Source organism: Poecilia formosa, unplaced genomic scaffold (genome assembly GCF_000485575.1).
Source record: "Poecilia formosa unplaced genomic scaffold, Poecilia_formosa-5.1.2 Scaffold84, whole genome shotgun sequence".
In the NCBI taxonomy this organism is placed as follows: domain Eukaryota; kingdom Metazoa; phylum Chordata; class Actinopteri; order Cyprinodontiformes; family Poeciliidae; genus Poecilia; species Poecilia formosa.
The window spans coordinates 733,118-749,963 of NW_006800023.1; the positions used below are offsets into that span (position 1 = coordinate 733,118).

A 16,846-nucleotide genomic window follows, 5' to 3' on the forward strand; every position below is an offset into this window, starting at 1 on the left:
CAGGCCTCTGGTAGAGGACCCGAGCTCAGAGGATGAAAGAGACCACCCGCGGAGGGGGAGAAGGGAATTTTTATTTTAACTTGATAAAAGAAGACAAATAGATCTTCTTTTTTGCAGCTTATGTTTATTTTACAAGTTCCAAAACAATTCAGTGAGCATTTTTCTTTTGCTTCGGTTAAGTAGGTTTTTGCAAAATTAATAATCAGTTATTGGTGAAGCTGTGTAAAATAACTGGAGTACAGCTAGAGAGCCAAAACTTATTATGTTTTGCTATATTTTCTTTGTGAGCCTGGTGAAGAGAAAATCATTGCAATTATTTCCCATGCAGTGTTGTATATTGTTGTGTCCTGATTTGGCATATCAGCATCCAGTTTTAGAAGCATTTCTCTGACAGACAACCCTTTGCTTTTTCTCTCCCAGTTTTACTGCATCTCAGGATAATGTTCCCAAATTGCCAGTCATAACACAAAACTTATCCTGTTATTTTGGCAAGTGTATAAAGTAATAGCACAGATGATAACATGATACGTTGCATCTACATGCACACGCGGACGCACGCACATGCAGATCAGGAGAGGTTCCAGCTGAGCTCCCTCATTAGCTTCTCACTGCATACACACACACGAATCCTAACACAGACCCCTGCACCCCTGCTGTGTCACAGTGATGGAGAGGTCTAAATTATTGATGCATCTCCATTTAATGGGATCCCTTGTGTGTCTGCGTGAGTTAGCCCCAACCTTGCTCCAACCATAGCTTAATCCCTGAGAGAGTAGTTTGGTCCACCAGCTAATTTTGGGATACTTGATTGGGTGGTCCAGATCCTAAGTCAGAGTCAGCAGCAATCCAAGAAAGATTAAGAAGTTTGTGCAAAGGACTGTGACATTTAAGAGCTCAAAACTAGGATTTCCTTTGCATCTTCATTACACTGTAATTTAAAGTGAGACTTTCTTGCTGAAAGTACTGGTGGAGGAATAGAAGGGTCTTTTGGCTGAATATGTTATAATGCAGTATGTTAATTTCACTTCAGTCCCAGCAACAAATTCATCAATCTTTTGATTCTCTTTCAATGAGTTACCTCTTGTTTTATTTGTTGCTGAGTTTGAAAGATGTATTTAAGACTATTGGTGGAACTAAGTAACACAAAACATATTTGTAAATATATATTGTATATATAATTTTCTAAAGTGAAAACATGAATCTAAATTTTTTTTTCTCCACAGTTATTTTTCAGTATGAATTTCTCACTAGAGAATGTTGACTGCTTTTTTGAAATGCAAGGGTTTAGGGAAGGTTTCTACATTTGTTAGGGAATGGTTTCTCAAAATTGGCATTCCAATCTGGATCTGGAACAAACAACAAGCACTCCAGAACCGGAGGGAAGGGAATATTCAGTTAAAGTTTAACCAACAGTGATGTGGTAGAGATCCGAACATAGCATAGTGCTCAGCCAACACTAGCGATGTATGTGGCTACAATATTAACAAGTCATATCAAAATAAACAGAAAGAAAGTTAAAGTTAGTCTATAGTCTCGATGAACAAGTCTCTGTGCAAAGATCCTCAGTGGGCTAAGATGCATGCTTACTTAAGACTATTTGTGGTAGTATATAATTTTTTTTTTCATCAAATTATAAAAAATTTACTACTGTGACTCTTTGGAAAAGAAGTTGTCTTGGAATTGCAAGATTTTCAACTTAAGCTTCCCCCTGTCAGATGTCGATGTGCCCCTGGGCAAGGCACTTAACCCCAGATTGCTTACTGATCAAGTAAACATGTAACAAAGTTTATCAAGTTTAAACTTGTAATTTTTATTGGCATCTGGACCAGCCAATAAAAGTGCATAGCAGATTTTAATGCACATACAGGCAACACTTCAAGTCTTTTCCACACCAGTGGTGGGACTCTTTTTCATCATAAATAAAGAATCCATCTACAGCTGAGGTGGCATCAATACACACTTTCAAATATATATATATATTCTATATCTAAAAAAAAAAAGGCTTCAATACAGAATTACTACTTTATTAGATTTTACAAAAATACTGTTTTTTATGCATCAGTTTCAACGGAAATGACCCCCAGACACTAGATAGAAATCAAACAGACTAAAACATTTTTCCCTTTGACTGTATAGTCATTCAGTTCTGAAGCTTCCATTACTTCCTTTTGACAGGGTTGGGGAAAGTCAGCATTTTTCCTCATTTGTGTTGATGGGGAGAGAAAAGAAGAAAACACATTTTTCACCAGCGTCTTTTTAATACTGCTTAAGAGCCTTAAATGAGATCCGGCTTCAAACCGTGAATGATATTTCTTCAGTTGCTCAGGGATTAACGTAAACTATATTTCTCTCTTGACAGGCATGGGGTGAAGAGAGAAGGTAAAACGCTTTTGGGTTTTACAAGTTTTTTTTTTTTCCATTTACAGTGAAGACATCCTTTTAGGAAAGGCTCTATAACTGCAAAATGTCAGGCAGCATTTGCTAATGCTATTTGCATTTTTCGGACTAATTGCATTTGGTTGCATTTAGATTACGGTTCAGTTTTAGATGCCTCAATTTAACATTCTGACTAAGAAGCATACATTAACACATTTCTTAGCGCATGCAGTGACAGTAATTTACATACACTCGTCGTCGGCATGAATGTCATATAAATTCGGGGCTTTTAATGATGCAGTGGAAATGTTCTTTTTCCAAGATGGATGAATTATAAAACATTCAATTTTAATTGGCTGCACAAGTTTTAATGTAATGCTAGTTTTATCCTATTTACACATGGTCTAAATTGAGCATACATGCTCAAATATGTATATAGACCCCACAAATCTTTGGATAAATGTCCCTCAGGAAATTGTAAAGAAACCATTCTATATTTATATACAGTTTTAGAATCGAATGCATTTGCCTTAATGAGGTTGTTAGAAATAAGTTTAGTTTTCATTATTCATCATCAAGATGATTCCTTTGCCGAATCCTCTTGTTTTTGATAAATCTGAACCATTAGGCTTCCACTTTTCTAAATTTAGCAGAAAACCAAACACAGCTGATACATCCCACCTGAGGCCATTTCGTTTTGTGCATTCAAAGATTACAGGAGAAATGTGTTTTTTTTTTAGCAGACAGAGAAACGATGATAAATACAGAGTGGAACAGGTGTGCTGCTGCAGTGTTACTGATGCTTTCACAGCTCCTTTGTGAGTCAGTTTACCTCGACATAAAGAATGGGAAAGATGCCAATCTTGTCTCCCAGCATGCCTTCTGCCCAGTTCTCATCTACGCGTCTGATTACTGTCAGAACCTCGTCCTGGAGGGAAAGGAAAAGAGTGATAGCACATATACATACAGACATGCACAATGAATACTGGGAACGCACCATGATTGAACCAACAATGTGTTTCAGAATAGGTCTCATCTGGTCTGACGTTTACAGAATTATTAATTATGCAAAAATGAATGTATTAGAAATTCAACATTTGCATTAAATGGCAGAAAAAAAAGGCACATGTTAAATGCAGTAGATATTTTTTATTATGTGCTATCTCTTGGGCTATAATTGTTTTTTTGTTTGTTTGTTTGTTTTGGCATAGAAAAGGAACTGGTTGTATCAGTAGATCATCTTCAATTAAATAATATGCAATTCCAATTTCAGACAATCAAAAGCTTAAACACTACTACTGATGGTGTGAATGAATGTCAAAATTAATTATGAAGCATAGCTGTTCTTTTCGAGAGTAGAATAATTTTGTGCTGAATTTTAGTGTTCTTTTCTGAAGTGTGCCTTTCTGGCAAAGGTTGGCAGAAAAGATGGTGACAGATGAATTCACACTTAACCCTTTTACCCGCAGTATGACTGACATTTAACAAGGCTCAAACAATGAGAGCCTTCACTGCTTTCCTCACAGCCAGTGGGAAATGTCCAGCAATGGTGATTTTTTTTTCAAAGCAAATAGAAATTTTGTTGGATTTGAAGCGGAAGAGAAAGTCCTAAAAAATGGTTATGGTTTTAAAAAAGAAGAGAGAGAGACTTCTGAACAAAGGAATGTAAGGACACTTTCAACTCGCTTCCCATTTTAAAGAAGATACTCATGAAATTTGCTTTGCATTTCTTCGAATGGCTGCACAATGCTGCAGTTGGTAGCACTGTTGCCTAGCAGCGAGAAGATCCTGCACTTGAATCCTAACCTATAGTCTTTATGCATGAAGTTTGCATGTTCCCCATGCATGTGTGGGCTCTCTCTAGGTATTCTGGGTTCCTCTCATCACCCAAAAACATGACTGCTAGGTGCACTGGGCTCAATAAATTGCCCTTAAGTACGAGAGTGCAATCTGTTCTGTGTGTCTCTGTGTTGACGCATGATGAACTAGCAGACTGCCCAGTGATTGCTGGAGATGGCAGAGGTCCTCTAACAACTCCGCAGGGATATGTGGGTAATAATGTGAAAACAGAAAAAATTCAGCGTTGTGCTGTTTAGAAGGAAGTCCCAGAATGTGCTTTGTTTAATGTTTTTACCAACTCTAGAACAAATATGTGCTTGGATTATAGATGAATAATCCAAGTGCGAATTAGCTTAAAGTCATAAACTGATTACCAGACATTCACCTTCAGGAATTTCTGGCAGAGAGCACAATTTAGAGTTCTGTCAGGAAATTGTTTGGATCTTGAAGCAGCAAATAGTCCTAGACCATCATAAAGCCACCAAAGAGTTTGTCTGTTAGTACCCGAAGTGTAGCGGGGTGCACAATTTCCACAATGCACCACTTTTTGCCAGTTCACAGAAAATGTACCCAAAAGTCTCGAAGATAATCATAACATGCAGGAAGAGCAGGCGACTCCTCATTCAGTATTTTCTCCTTCTTTTTCAAAGCAGCTCAAACAAAAAGAGGTATTTATTCACAAATCTTGCCAGCTAAGACAATGACACATATTGTTTTTATCAAGTCGAGATATCAATCACTTCTTTTGTACACAGTGTGGAAACTGTCAGATCTCAACCTGTAAGGTTTCGATTAGCTTTCCTTTACGCTTACTTAATCTCAGGAATAGATTACACTCATTGTTTCCCAACACACGCCCACATAGTGCTGCTTTCTCTCCTAACGTCAAGGCCTTGGTAAGGCCATTACAGGATGGCAGTGATAATGCTGTTAAATGGCTGTATATTAGTCATTCTGAGTAATTACCTCTCACACTGAGAAAACAATATCACACTCAATGGTTCTGCATGACAACACAAATACAGCACACCATGTGTCTCTGAGTGAGTTTATGGGCTTAATGTAATATTCAGTCATAAAGTTGTTGATTAGCTTAACCCTAAAATGAGAAATGGTGTGAACTATTGATGGCTCATTGTTATCACTTAATCTGGATAGGAATTGTCTCAATTCAACTGCACAGGAGTCAATACATGGTATAATTTATTAACCTGTTTCTTCTCATCAATCTCTAAAATGTGGAAAACGGAGAGCACAAAGCTTGTTCACAGAGCAGGAACAAGGTAAGCTTTGCGGACCACATCAACATTTGTATTATGTTATACTTTTCAAGAACTTTATTCAACCTAATAATATTGAAGGACTGCACATCTCTTACCAAGCCCTTTTTTTATTATTTTATTTTATTCCTTCTCAAGATTTACTTCCCCAATGTCAGATTTGTTGGATTACTTAGACGGAATAAATGTCACATTAAGTTTGGGGAAAAAAAGTATAAATAGCAATGTAAACATCTGAAAGCCACTAATCACAGTTTGGCTGGATTTCCCTTGATACAATTTCAGTAAAAAAAAAAAAAAAAACAGTTGTTTGTTGCAGCTTCTATCTAAATAATACATGCTAAAACTGTATAAGGAAGAGTCAAAATTCACTAAATTATATGCAGTAGCTATTATTTATTCCAGTGAACAGACCAAAAAATTGGACAGGGCAAAAGATTTTTCCGTATTTTTAAGTCTTATTATGAGGCTGGTAGAGTTTTGGCATGTAAACATAAACTATTTAAATATGAGCGCAGAGTAAATCAGCTGCCAGAATCTCCCTCCAAAACATCAAAGCCTGTCTTAAAATCAGCTTCAGCCAAATCCTTTTGAAGCGTGGCGAAGAGCAGCTGCCTCCTTAGTGATTTTTTTCTTCACATATCAAACACTTCACGACAAACGTATCACTGTAAAATTCTGTCTAATACTACCAGTAGTTACAATACTACTGAAACTTTTTAAAACTTTGACAAAAATATATATTTTTTTACTATTACCAAACCTAACAGATTATTAAGCAAAGTTATAAGGTTGACTCCGAAGGACCTACAGAGATCTGCTTCAGGTGCCACAGTCTTTCAGAGGACAACTATTATTTGTGCACTTCTTATTTCTGTTTGCATTTTGCAACACACAACATGAGGGGAACAGCAAACATATGGAAAGAGATCCTCGGGTCAGAAAAAAAACAAGGCAGAATTTCCTGGCCTCCATAGAGGCTATTTAGCCTGTATATGAGTAACCCTACACATCACCCTGAACATACCATACCCACAATAAAACAAGGTAATTACAACATAATGCATAGCATGGAATGTCTCTCTTTTATAAGGGCAGGAAAGCACAGTAGATGATGGGTTGGATGGAGCTAAAAATGGGCCGTTCCTTATAGAGGTAGTATTATGTGTTTTCTGGACACATAGCGCCATTTTATGGCACAATCGAGTAACTGTGTTACCTCAAGTTGTTAAAAAAATGCTATATATACATCAAACATGACTTAAACGAAATTTGAATCTGTAATCAGACACCTTGAAATTGAGTATTTTGCAAAGAAGAATAGCCAAAAGTGTCAGTTCGACATGCTATGGTGATGAGGACTTACCACAAAATATTTAAAGCTGAAACTGCAGCAAGAGGCAGTTAACAAAATACTGTCTCAGCAGAGTTAAATACAAATACAAACTACACTTCAGAGACTTGAATCTGTAGAAAGAAATTAGAGGTGTCTAAACGCACACAACGTTGTGGTTGTAGTGTGATACAATCTGGGAAAGTTCAAGGTCTATGTATAAATTTACAAGGTTGTTTTACACTTTAATAATCTACAATGTATGAATTGCAATTGCTAGCCAACAATTCGGGTTCTTTCACTCTGAAGAGGCTTCTGCTTCTGAAACACAAAGTCATATCTAATAAATTATTCATCAAACAAACAATCAACCAGCCTGGTTAAACTCTGCAGGTAAATGTTTGCTTCTATAATCTTGCACATCATTCCCTAAAATGTCCTCTTTGATTTATCAGTCTAAGCCACATATATTCATCTGGTTGTCTTATGAAATACCGTCGCCCTACAGGTGGATGTGTCAAGTGTGCGTATGTGTGTTACCTTGCTGAAGGCCAGGCAGTCTTTATCCTGGTCTTTGTCTTTGACCTCAAAGTCATACAAAGCTTTGCCCTGAGGTGGGGTTTGACTCAGGGGACGCAGCAGCTGGATGTAGCTAGCTGGCAAGAAGCCATGGCAACCATTAAGCTCCCCGTGGTACCAGTTGTCATCCACCTTGCGCCGCAGGATGATAATATCACCCTTGGAAAACTGTAAGTCGCCTGGTTCCTTGCCTTCATATGAATAGAGTGCTTTACCGCAAGGCAGTGCTGGGATATTCTGTGAAATATAAACACATAAACACACCTTTTATTCAAACAACCTCTTGAACACACATCAAAACCAGACAGTAAATGTGCTTTTACTACTTTATTGTATTGATGGCCAACATGTTCATAGTGTTAAAAGTGTGTTGTAGTGGCCTGGAGACAGATTGAAATCCAAACTTTTCAGGTCAGAGTGAGAAGTTGATTGTTTTAGAAAAATCACTTAAAGGAAAAAAAAAACCCCACAATATTTTAGTATCAGAAAACCTATGAATCTGTACATTATGACAGATAGACAAAATAGCCGTTTAACTCCTGCAATCTAAAACAGAAGAGCTTTCATGCAAGGATGAGGACATCATGTCTTTTCTAACACCATCTTGAAGCCGATCAAACAGAGAGAACATTTGCTACAAAGATCAGCTACGCAGGAAATGTAAATGAGCTACATGGAAGTAAACAGGTGAACAGGTCGGATTTCTCTGCTGGAAATCCCTTCTGTCCCTGGATTATCTTACAACTTGAATCTTTAAGCCAAGAGGAGAGAAGAAGGCAGTCCACATTGATTTCACAGCTACTACAGTTCTGCCGAGTAGGGAGTGACCAGCCAGATTACCAAGGTGACTGCTGGTGCTGTGAACATAATATTTATCTGGTTAGAAAATATGTGCTTTTACAAAAGTCTCAATTTGTTATGTGTTGCCTATGAATGCAAAATATCTGATGTTATTTGTGGACCACCTTGAAAAGCTAATCACAAAGCTCTCGCTGCTTCTTCCATGTGTTTATTCATAAAAATTATTTGCAGAAGCAACTCGTTTTCCGTTTGTCCGAGCGCAGACGAATAGAACATCTGACTATACATACCATCTGACTATTTAAACCATTCTTTCAGCGACTACATGTGTAGCATTGACATAAAGGAACCCTTTAAAACAAAACAACATGTTATGAAAAAAGTAAATGTCGGTAGTTTAAAGAAATAGAGAGGTAGGAGAGACACGATTTTGATACATTTCCACATAATGCTCATGACTGACAAGTTTTCTTATATTGTTGCCTTTTCTGTAAATCTGTTTTTATAATTTCTATGTATTGATAGGTACAGCATACTATGCTATCTCCTGAAGAGACGAAAGTTCAACCACTTCAGCTGTCATTATTTAATTTCTATTACGTAAGTAGAGTAATGGGACGGGACGGTTATAGCGCTCAAGAGGAGCGCTGCAAATTTCACAGTTGGACAGCAGGGAAGCGAGGAAGGGGGTTGTCCTGTCAGACCATCAGTTTCCAATAGCACACACAGACACACACACACTAAAAAATCTAGTAAAAGCACAAACCGGGTCAATGCGACCCCACACCAAGCAAAGAGTAAAAAAAAATAATAAAAAATTGTGGGGTTTAAATGACCCCATCTCTTAAGACTGTGGAAATGTTGCAAATAGCACCACATATTTATCACACCATATTTTATCAAACAAAGATGAAGCCAAACTAAATATATTCTCCAAAAGTATTCCCTATAACCAGGGACACATAGAAAATGCATAAATATTTTGACAGCTACATCACTATAGTGCAGCTAAACCTCCACAAGTAAATCGTAATTATGTGGAGAAAAGTAAAACCTGCAAGTCTGCAAGTTACTGCATGGTACTCCTGGTGACAGTTGTTCTGAAGAAATAGGAGTTCTGACACCTATACAAATCAGATTAACAGTGATGATCTGGAACCAGAACAGAAAAAAAACACAAAACATGAATGTAACAGTTTCAAATTAATAGTGTTATGAATTACAGTGTCTAGTCATTAATCACTGTGATGAATAGCAGACAGACAGGAGTCATAGCAGAACACTTTTATATCCCTCATTAGGGCATCAATTTGTTAGAACTCCAATCTATTGCTCCCTGACAACTTCTTCCCACACTTCCCTTCCCACACTAGATATTGCTCTATACCTTTTAACTCTAGGAATTGAAATTCTAGACACAGACTTCTCCTTCACTACTTTTCTCTTGATTACTGATTGTTTTCTGCATTGACAGCCAAGTTCTCTGTTCCAAAGCTAACGTCATCGATGTTTGACAGCCTAGCCCTCATCATTGATGCTTTCATACTTTTTTTTGTGTGTGTTTGAGCGATTGAAATGAATATAATCGAAACTAAAAAGTGGGAAAAAATTCCCATTTTCAATCTTGACGTTGCGTATTGTGACTACAGTTTTCAATCTGAAAGGGGTTGCTTTTTAGTGCTTCTGTCTGACATAGTTATTAATTAAGAGCGCCAGGTGACAGGTGTGCCTTTGACATAAAAGTGTTGCTTAAAGCAGCACTGGGCCCATTCTGATAGCTCTGCAGATAATTAAAAGCTTTGATGTCTGTAATTAGTGCCATTGGTTTGACATCATGAGTGGTAATTACCTGTCACAAAGGCTGTAATGTGGTTTATTAGATATGAGATTTTGGGTCTTTGCATCACTTTGAAACTGAGAACATACAGTTTACATACAGATGACCCCATTCATCTGTAAATTAGACCAAAAAACAACAAAAAGCCTGGCAGCAAACAGGTTTGGGGGAACTGAAAACAGTGGCAAATGCAATGTGTTTTAAAGTGTTGGCCCTGGAGACTAATTTGTAGAGCATGGATAGTTGGATATTCCCCTCAGTAGCGAGTGAGATATGACTGGTTATTAAAATGTTTGCCAGGTAATTGCTGCTCCCACCTTGGGCCAAACATAGTAATTTTGAAAATGCCAAAGCTGGGTGAAGCATGACTCTCTGGAGTTTCATCAAAATGGGGTCTGCGGTGTGTCACTTATCACATGTCCTGGACTGACAGGCACCGCTCTATTTTTCCCCCCACCCTAACAGATATCTGACATTATAAGTAAATAAAAAAATGGAGACAAAGTGAATTTGAGTTGAAATTCTACTCATCCAATGAACACTAAAGTCATTGTCTGTAACAGTTGTCAAATGGCCCAATAACTTCACACTGGAATCAGGATCTGCACCAGTTTATTCCTTTAAGACACAATGTGGGACACACTCAACCAGCAGGTGCAGCATACACACAGTCAGATCCCAGAAGCACAGCTAGGCAGCTTCTCCTTTTGTGTATATTGACAACAAATGGAATAAAGAAAAATAAAATTGTGTACAAATCAGCATCAAGAAAATATATTAATGCATAATGCAAAAATAATATTAATAAAAACCAAAAATATAATACAAAACTCAAAGTTCCTGCTTTATGTAAAATAATGCATAAAGGACCTATTCTAAAACACACTCCTTAAATTAAAAGATATAGAACCACAACATGTAACAGTGTGTATTCGGCACATACCTATAAGACACAGTGTGGGACACACTCAACCAGCGGGTATAGCATCCCTGCGACCCAATAAACACATTTTGGAGGGAAAGTTTCAGACAAAATTTATAAGAGTAACAGTTTAATTCTAACCAAGCCCGAAGTCTTTAAAACACTTAAAAACAACTAACATTATACTTTTATGGAGCACAAAAACCGTGAGAACTATTTTTAACGTTCTAAACATTACTGACAGAGACAGAGAGATAGCATTAGCATACGCCTTATGCTAATGCATATGGGGAGCTTCTGCCGGGATGCTACAGTTATGTCACAGGATCGTGCCTAGCGCAACACCAATAACCTTCCTCCCAGTACAATAGTTAGGAACCAAAAATAAAACAGTAATAAACAGAAATATCCCTGCTGTAGTGCAAAGGCGATACTAGACATATGCTAATTCAACAAAAAGGAGTTTTGAGAAGGTTGATTGTAATCAGCTATGAAAAAATTAAAAATAAATAAATTAAATTAACTCAGCTACAGCTGCACGTCCAATTTATATACAAAGGAAACTAAACAAAAAGTGCTGAGTATTGGTTACAGAAAAAAAAAAAAATAAAATACTTAAAGTATTTTTACAAATAGCTCAACAAGTCTGGTGCTATTTAGGCATGACAACCTTGGTAAAAACACAACAATAATCATAAAAAATGAAGATTGTCTGTCCTTTGTGTCTGTGTTGCTTTGTGATGGCCTGGTCCTCTTAATTCCCAGACTATAAAAGAATTTCAAGGAATATTTTCAACAGTTGTCTTTCAGCTAACTAACTGTGGTTCAGTGGGTAGAGTATCATCTTGTAATCAGAAGTTGTTCTATCCTTCTCTCTTTAAAGTACAAAATCTGTGTTGTACTCGCTATATAAAAATAAAAACGGAAAATTTTTTAATACAGACAAGCTTTAATGCATTAATGGGGAAGTTATTGTAATTTAAATTATTCAGAACTACCATCTCTAGCAAATAACCTGCAGCGCATTTCTATGTTTACTGCAGTGCATTTCTATGTTTACTGCACTGTCATCTTAACAAAATAACTGCTAAAAATCATGTTTAGTGGGTCAAAATTTAAAGACAAATCTGAGCTTGGTATAAGGCAGGAAGAGTCTGATTAGTGCATTGCTAGGAAATACTAAAAATCTTATTAAAGACATTTAAAAAATGGAAGATTCTGAAAAAGTGATACTTTTTTTCAAATATTTTAAGTGCAAGAAAAATATTTTTGATAGAAATTGAATTTGTTTATGTTTCAGAATTAGAATCTGTTCAATGGGCAGATCCCATGTATGATGTAAGCAACCTTATAAACACAACAGCAGAGGGAAATAATTTGTGTCTGTTGTGATTAATTACAACAGTCACTAGATACCAACCATGCTTAGCTAGAATTGGCCGCCTAACTGTCTGTATCTCATCTTGTGGAACAAGCACATCAGATTTATGTGAGATCTAGCTCTGTGGAGGCTAGAATACCGTGACAGCAGCCATTCCACAAATGTTGTTTGTTTTCTGGCTAATAGAACAACTGGTAAGCATTAAAATGGCCTTCCTGAAACAGACAGCTTTGAAATTATAAGCTTGCTTTTGTGTACATCTGTGCAAAATCACGGTGCTATTCTCTAAAAAAAACATGTTGAGTTTGTGCGGCAAGCCTGCTGTCGTCTCTGCTCAACATATGTGACACACAAAGAAGGGGAATCATGAGAAATGCAATAAATTCATTAACAACACATGAGTTCACTAGTTGGTATTTAGAATTTTCCATCAAAAGGGGATGTAGTCACACAAACCTTCTACCATTATTCTCTGTAATAGAAGAGGCTGTTTGTTGTTCTAAGCTGAGATAAAAGCTAAAGAAACAGTGACATAATATAGAATCTCATCACAGTACACCTCACTCACCACCACAAACACATGGCTCAGCACACACTCTATATACCCAACATGTTCTTAAAGGGAACTAGTGCAGAAAGGTGGGTTATCTTAAACAAGATTTGGGTAAACAAACAACAGAGTGCAACAAAAAGGACAAGAAAAACAATTTATCTTCTCTCAGAGAGAATAAATACAACACACATGATGAACACACACACACACACACACGTAGACGCTTCCTCATTTCATAGCCATATACAGGTTGATACTTCCTTGATGTTGCACTGAGGAGAACAACCTGAGGATTCAATGCCTGAATAAGATCTGTGTTGACGCAATGAGAAGAAATAGTCAAAAAAAAGAGAAAACACAGATCTATAATACTTTTGATTTTACCAACACCGACTATAATGTGTCTGTTGCATGAGAACTGCACACAGTGCACCACAAAAACCTAAAGAATTAGCTCTCTATGTCCAAGAACCTATCCCTCTGCACATTAGTTCCCAACTTCAACTGCTTTGCTTTGCATTTAAGGCTGTCAAAAACATTTTGATGTCTGGAGCCATTCTTGGTTGATATTACTATCAATGCCAACCTGTCCAAAAAGTTCACACTGTTTAATTTGAGGGCCCTATAGAGACACTTCAAGTTCTTCCCAAAACAAAAAAGGAAAAAGAAGAAAAAAAACAACATTTCTGTAGAGACATCTCTTTGTGTACAAGGGCTTTCATGTTGTCACAAGAAAGAGATGTTCTAGAGCTGTGAAGTGCTGTGAGCAGGCGCTGCTCCATCTGTGCCTACGCAGGGTGCATTTAGGTACATTAGATCTACGACACCTGTGTTTGGGAAGAGTAGTGACAAGCATGCACAAAAAGCTAGACATTAAGCAAAGTAAATGCAAAAAGGAGACCAAAAATGTGCAAAAAAAGTTATATTTTTAATAGGGAATATACCTACTTTGTAGGTTCAAGTGAGCAATTATTGATTTAGAATACAGTTGATAAAAGTTTGCTCCATAAACCTGTACTACATGTAAAGTGTTATCTGTAAACCAAGCTTTCAAACCCTTTAAAATGTTCTTGGCTGGGTAATAATAGTTTATTCACATGGAGAGAAAGTATGATTTCAAAGACTTCAAAGGCAAAAATCACGCGGCATGTGACTGGAGGGTTTGATTTGTGCTGCGGATGAAACCATCCAATGTTTTGTCGTAGCTTTTGGTACGAGGTGGTGGGTTGATCACAGCATTTTTTTTCTTATTAACTCGAAATAGTGCCAGGGGAATAAATGACAACCTCTGGTGCTTATGGGAATTTTGTTGTCTTTTGGAAATCTCAGCAGAGGAAATTAAGGGAGATTAGCCCTGGTTTTGTGGTGTCAGCAATTCTATCGCTGCTTACTTAATTCAAAATTCTAAAATTGTTTGTAAATTTTACCTCCAAAGCATTTAGTTTGTTTTAAGATAATAGTAAACCCCTATTTTACTGCATCCGCTTAGTCCTAATGAGATTTAAGAAACAGCCAAAATCTGTATTGCCAGGTAACTGCTTTGGGATAAAAACTTCTAATCAGTGCACCTCTATTTAAAAAACTATGGACTCCAGTCCACAGAAAACGAGAATCCACAACTACAGGGTACCTTTAGAAACACGCCCTCCAAATGTCTATAATTACACAGAAAATGAAAAACATGTGTGTATGAAATGTATGTAAAACAAAACCATTAAACCTAAATATTTACAACCGATTTTAGGTTTTATGCTTGCACATATGCACAGTTTTCTGTGCATTTACACCTTTTGCCTCCATTTTGCCTTTTCACCATTCTTTTCCCTCCTCCTTCTGTTACTTTTATGTCTCTTTGTTCTGTCTTTATTTCTGCTCCCCTAGCTAACAAAGTGAGGTGGTAGAGGCTCCTCGAGGGTCTCATCAGGGAACTTCTCTGTTTGCTGCTTGGCGCTGGGAGAAAGGAGGTTGCAGTGTTCTCTCTCGGCTGAGGGGATCATCTAAAACTACAGGAAGGCTGCTGGGTTTTTCCTCTCAGAGCCTGAAGCAGCAGAAGAGTTATGCTACATGTATTAGTTCCAGATTTTGAAACCCTAAAAATCCAACCTGAGTTTAAAGAACGTTTTGGCTGTCTAGCATGCGGTAAGATCGTTGTTATTCTTACTCAGTGTGTCTCTTAAAGATTGCAAAAACTTCTAGCTGTCACAAAAAGTCTGCAACATTTTAATAAGCGAACTGTCTGGAAGTAACACCTATTAACTTGCTGTAGTGTCTGCAAATAAAATGTATATTTGATTCATAAATATTGCAGAAACTGACTCTGTAATGCTCTATATGAATTATGTATTGTATGTTTAATCTACTGTAATCAGATTGGAAGTCTGATTACCATATGAGTCAGTATCTTACCTAAAGCCAGTCTGACACTTTTAGATTGTCTATTTGTACATTTCAAAGACATGGTCATTCTTTTAAGTTTAAGATTATTTACCCGGGTACCTCTAAAAGGTAACAAACCACAGACAACAATTTTAGTGCAACGGCACACACGTCTGTAACCAGCGACATCCTGAATCTGATGGACTTACTGCAGTTGTCAAGATGTTTTTGTATGTTTCAGTATGTTACTGTAAACTGACTCTGCTTGCTCGTAAGGCCCATGTGGCTTCTGCGGCCATAAGGTGAAGTAATTATGGCAGCTTAGCAAAGAAAGCAAAACCTTGAATTTCTGTAATGTGAAGCATTTACAACTGTTTTCATTTATATTGCAGTGCATTTACTGAAACTTTATTATTTTCACTAAAATCAACATTGGTTTTTGACAAGAATTGTATGGCAGTTTTATGTTTTGCAAGACATAAGTATGTCAGTTTTTACAGAACCATGCAGAAACAATCGAACGCTCAAATTATAGTATGTTTTAATGTTTGAGCTTTCACAGTGCCTTGTACTGTAACCTTTAAAGATCAACAATCCTTTCTTTTTTCTTACGTGAAGATCTTTTCCACCTCTCCTCTAACTCCTTTGTGCTACAAGCTGTCTGACTGTTACAGCTGAACCATACTGGTGTATTTCTTAGTGTCTCTGCAGTGCTATAAAAGTCATCTGGCACATAAAGTGCATTGTCTAAATAGGTTTAATCATTTTTGAAGTCTAGGAAGCATTTTTAACTCAGCCTTTACTGCTCAACAGAGAACATAAAACATTTAAACAAGCATCTTGACTTCTGTCATCAAAAAGAGGTAATTATCTGAATTCTGAGCATGAAAACAGCATTGTGATCATTTTTAAATTTTAGTTTGGAATTTAGAGTCGACCATAAAGGATAGTTGAGTAACAAAGCTACCATCTAATAATAACAGATTAGTAGCATTTTATGTAGATCTCCAGTTCAATCAGCTAGAGATCAAAATTGGCTCTGATTGGGGAATCAGCACGTCAAGCACTAAAATAGATTTTTTCTTTCCCACACTTTTTTTGACTTCATAGAAAAGTGGAATTTTATATGAGCCAGGTAAAGCCTGATCGGTGCAACTATCCTTTTATGTGCATACACTTAAACAAAACAAAATAATAATATAGTGCTCGGACTTTGTAGAAGAGCTTCATGAGCATGAGTTTCTGATTAATGTTACTGCTTCAAGCCCAAAACTTTATGGTAATTTACTCTTCAATTTTAGACAAGCTAAAATTGTGAACAAAGAGGTACTGCAAAAACATAATAACATAATATTAAGACCTGGGTAGAGAAAGCAAATCTTGAAATCACTACTGAAGCTTGTTGTGAGAGAAGAATGACCTTCCTGCAACACTCACACAATTATAACAGAATAAAGAAATAAAATAATTTCTAAGTTGTCACTCATTTCATGCGTGGAAAAACCAGAACAGTGTGATGATAAAAGCCATGGCATAATTCATGGATCTGAGGCCTTACACCTCTTAGGT

General features: G+C 36.9%; 1 protein-coding gene across 1 annotated transcript in view; it reads right to left on the reverse strand.

The window, feature by feature from the left end:
• Positions 1 to 16,846, reverse strand: part of LOC103141463 (SH3 domain-containing RING finger protein 3) — a 102,012-nt gene that overhangs the window by 25,336 nt on the left and 59,830 nt on the right. The window contains exons 2-3 of the mRNA XM_007557128.2: positions 7,369 to 7,644; positions 3,209 to 3,304 (exon numbers count right to left, since the gene is read on the reverse strand). Of these exons, the coding sequence (XP_007557190.1) occupies positions 3,209 to 3,304; positions 7,369 to 7,644 (372 nt within the window). The remainder of the gene's footprint in view (positions 1 to 3,208; positions 3,305 to 7,368; positions 7,645 to 16,846) is intronic.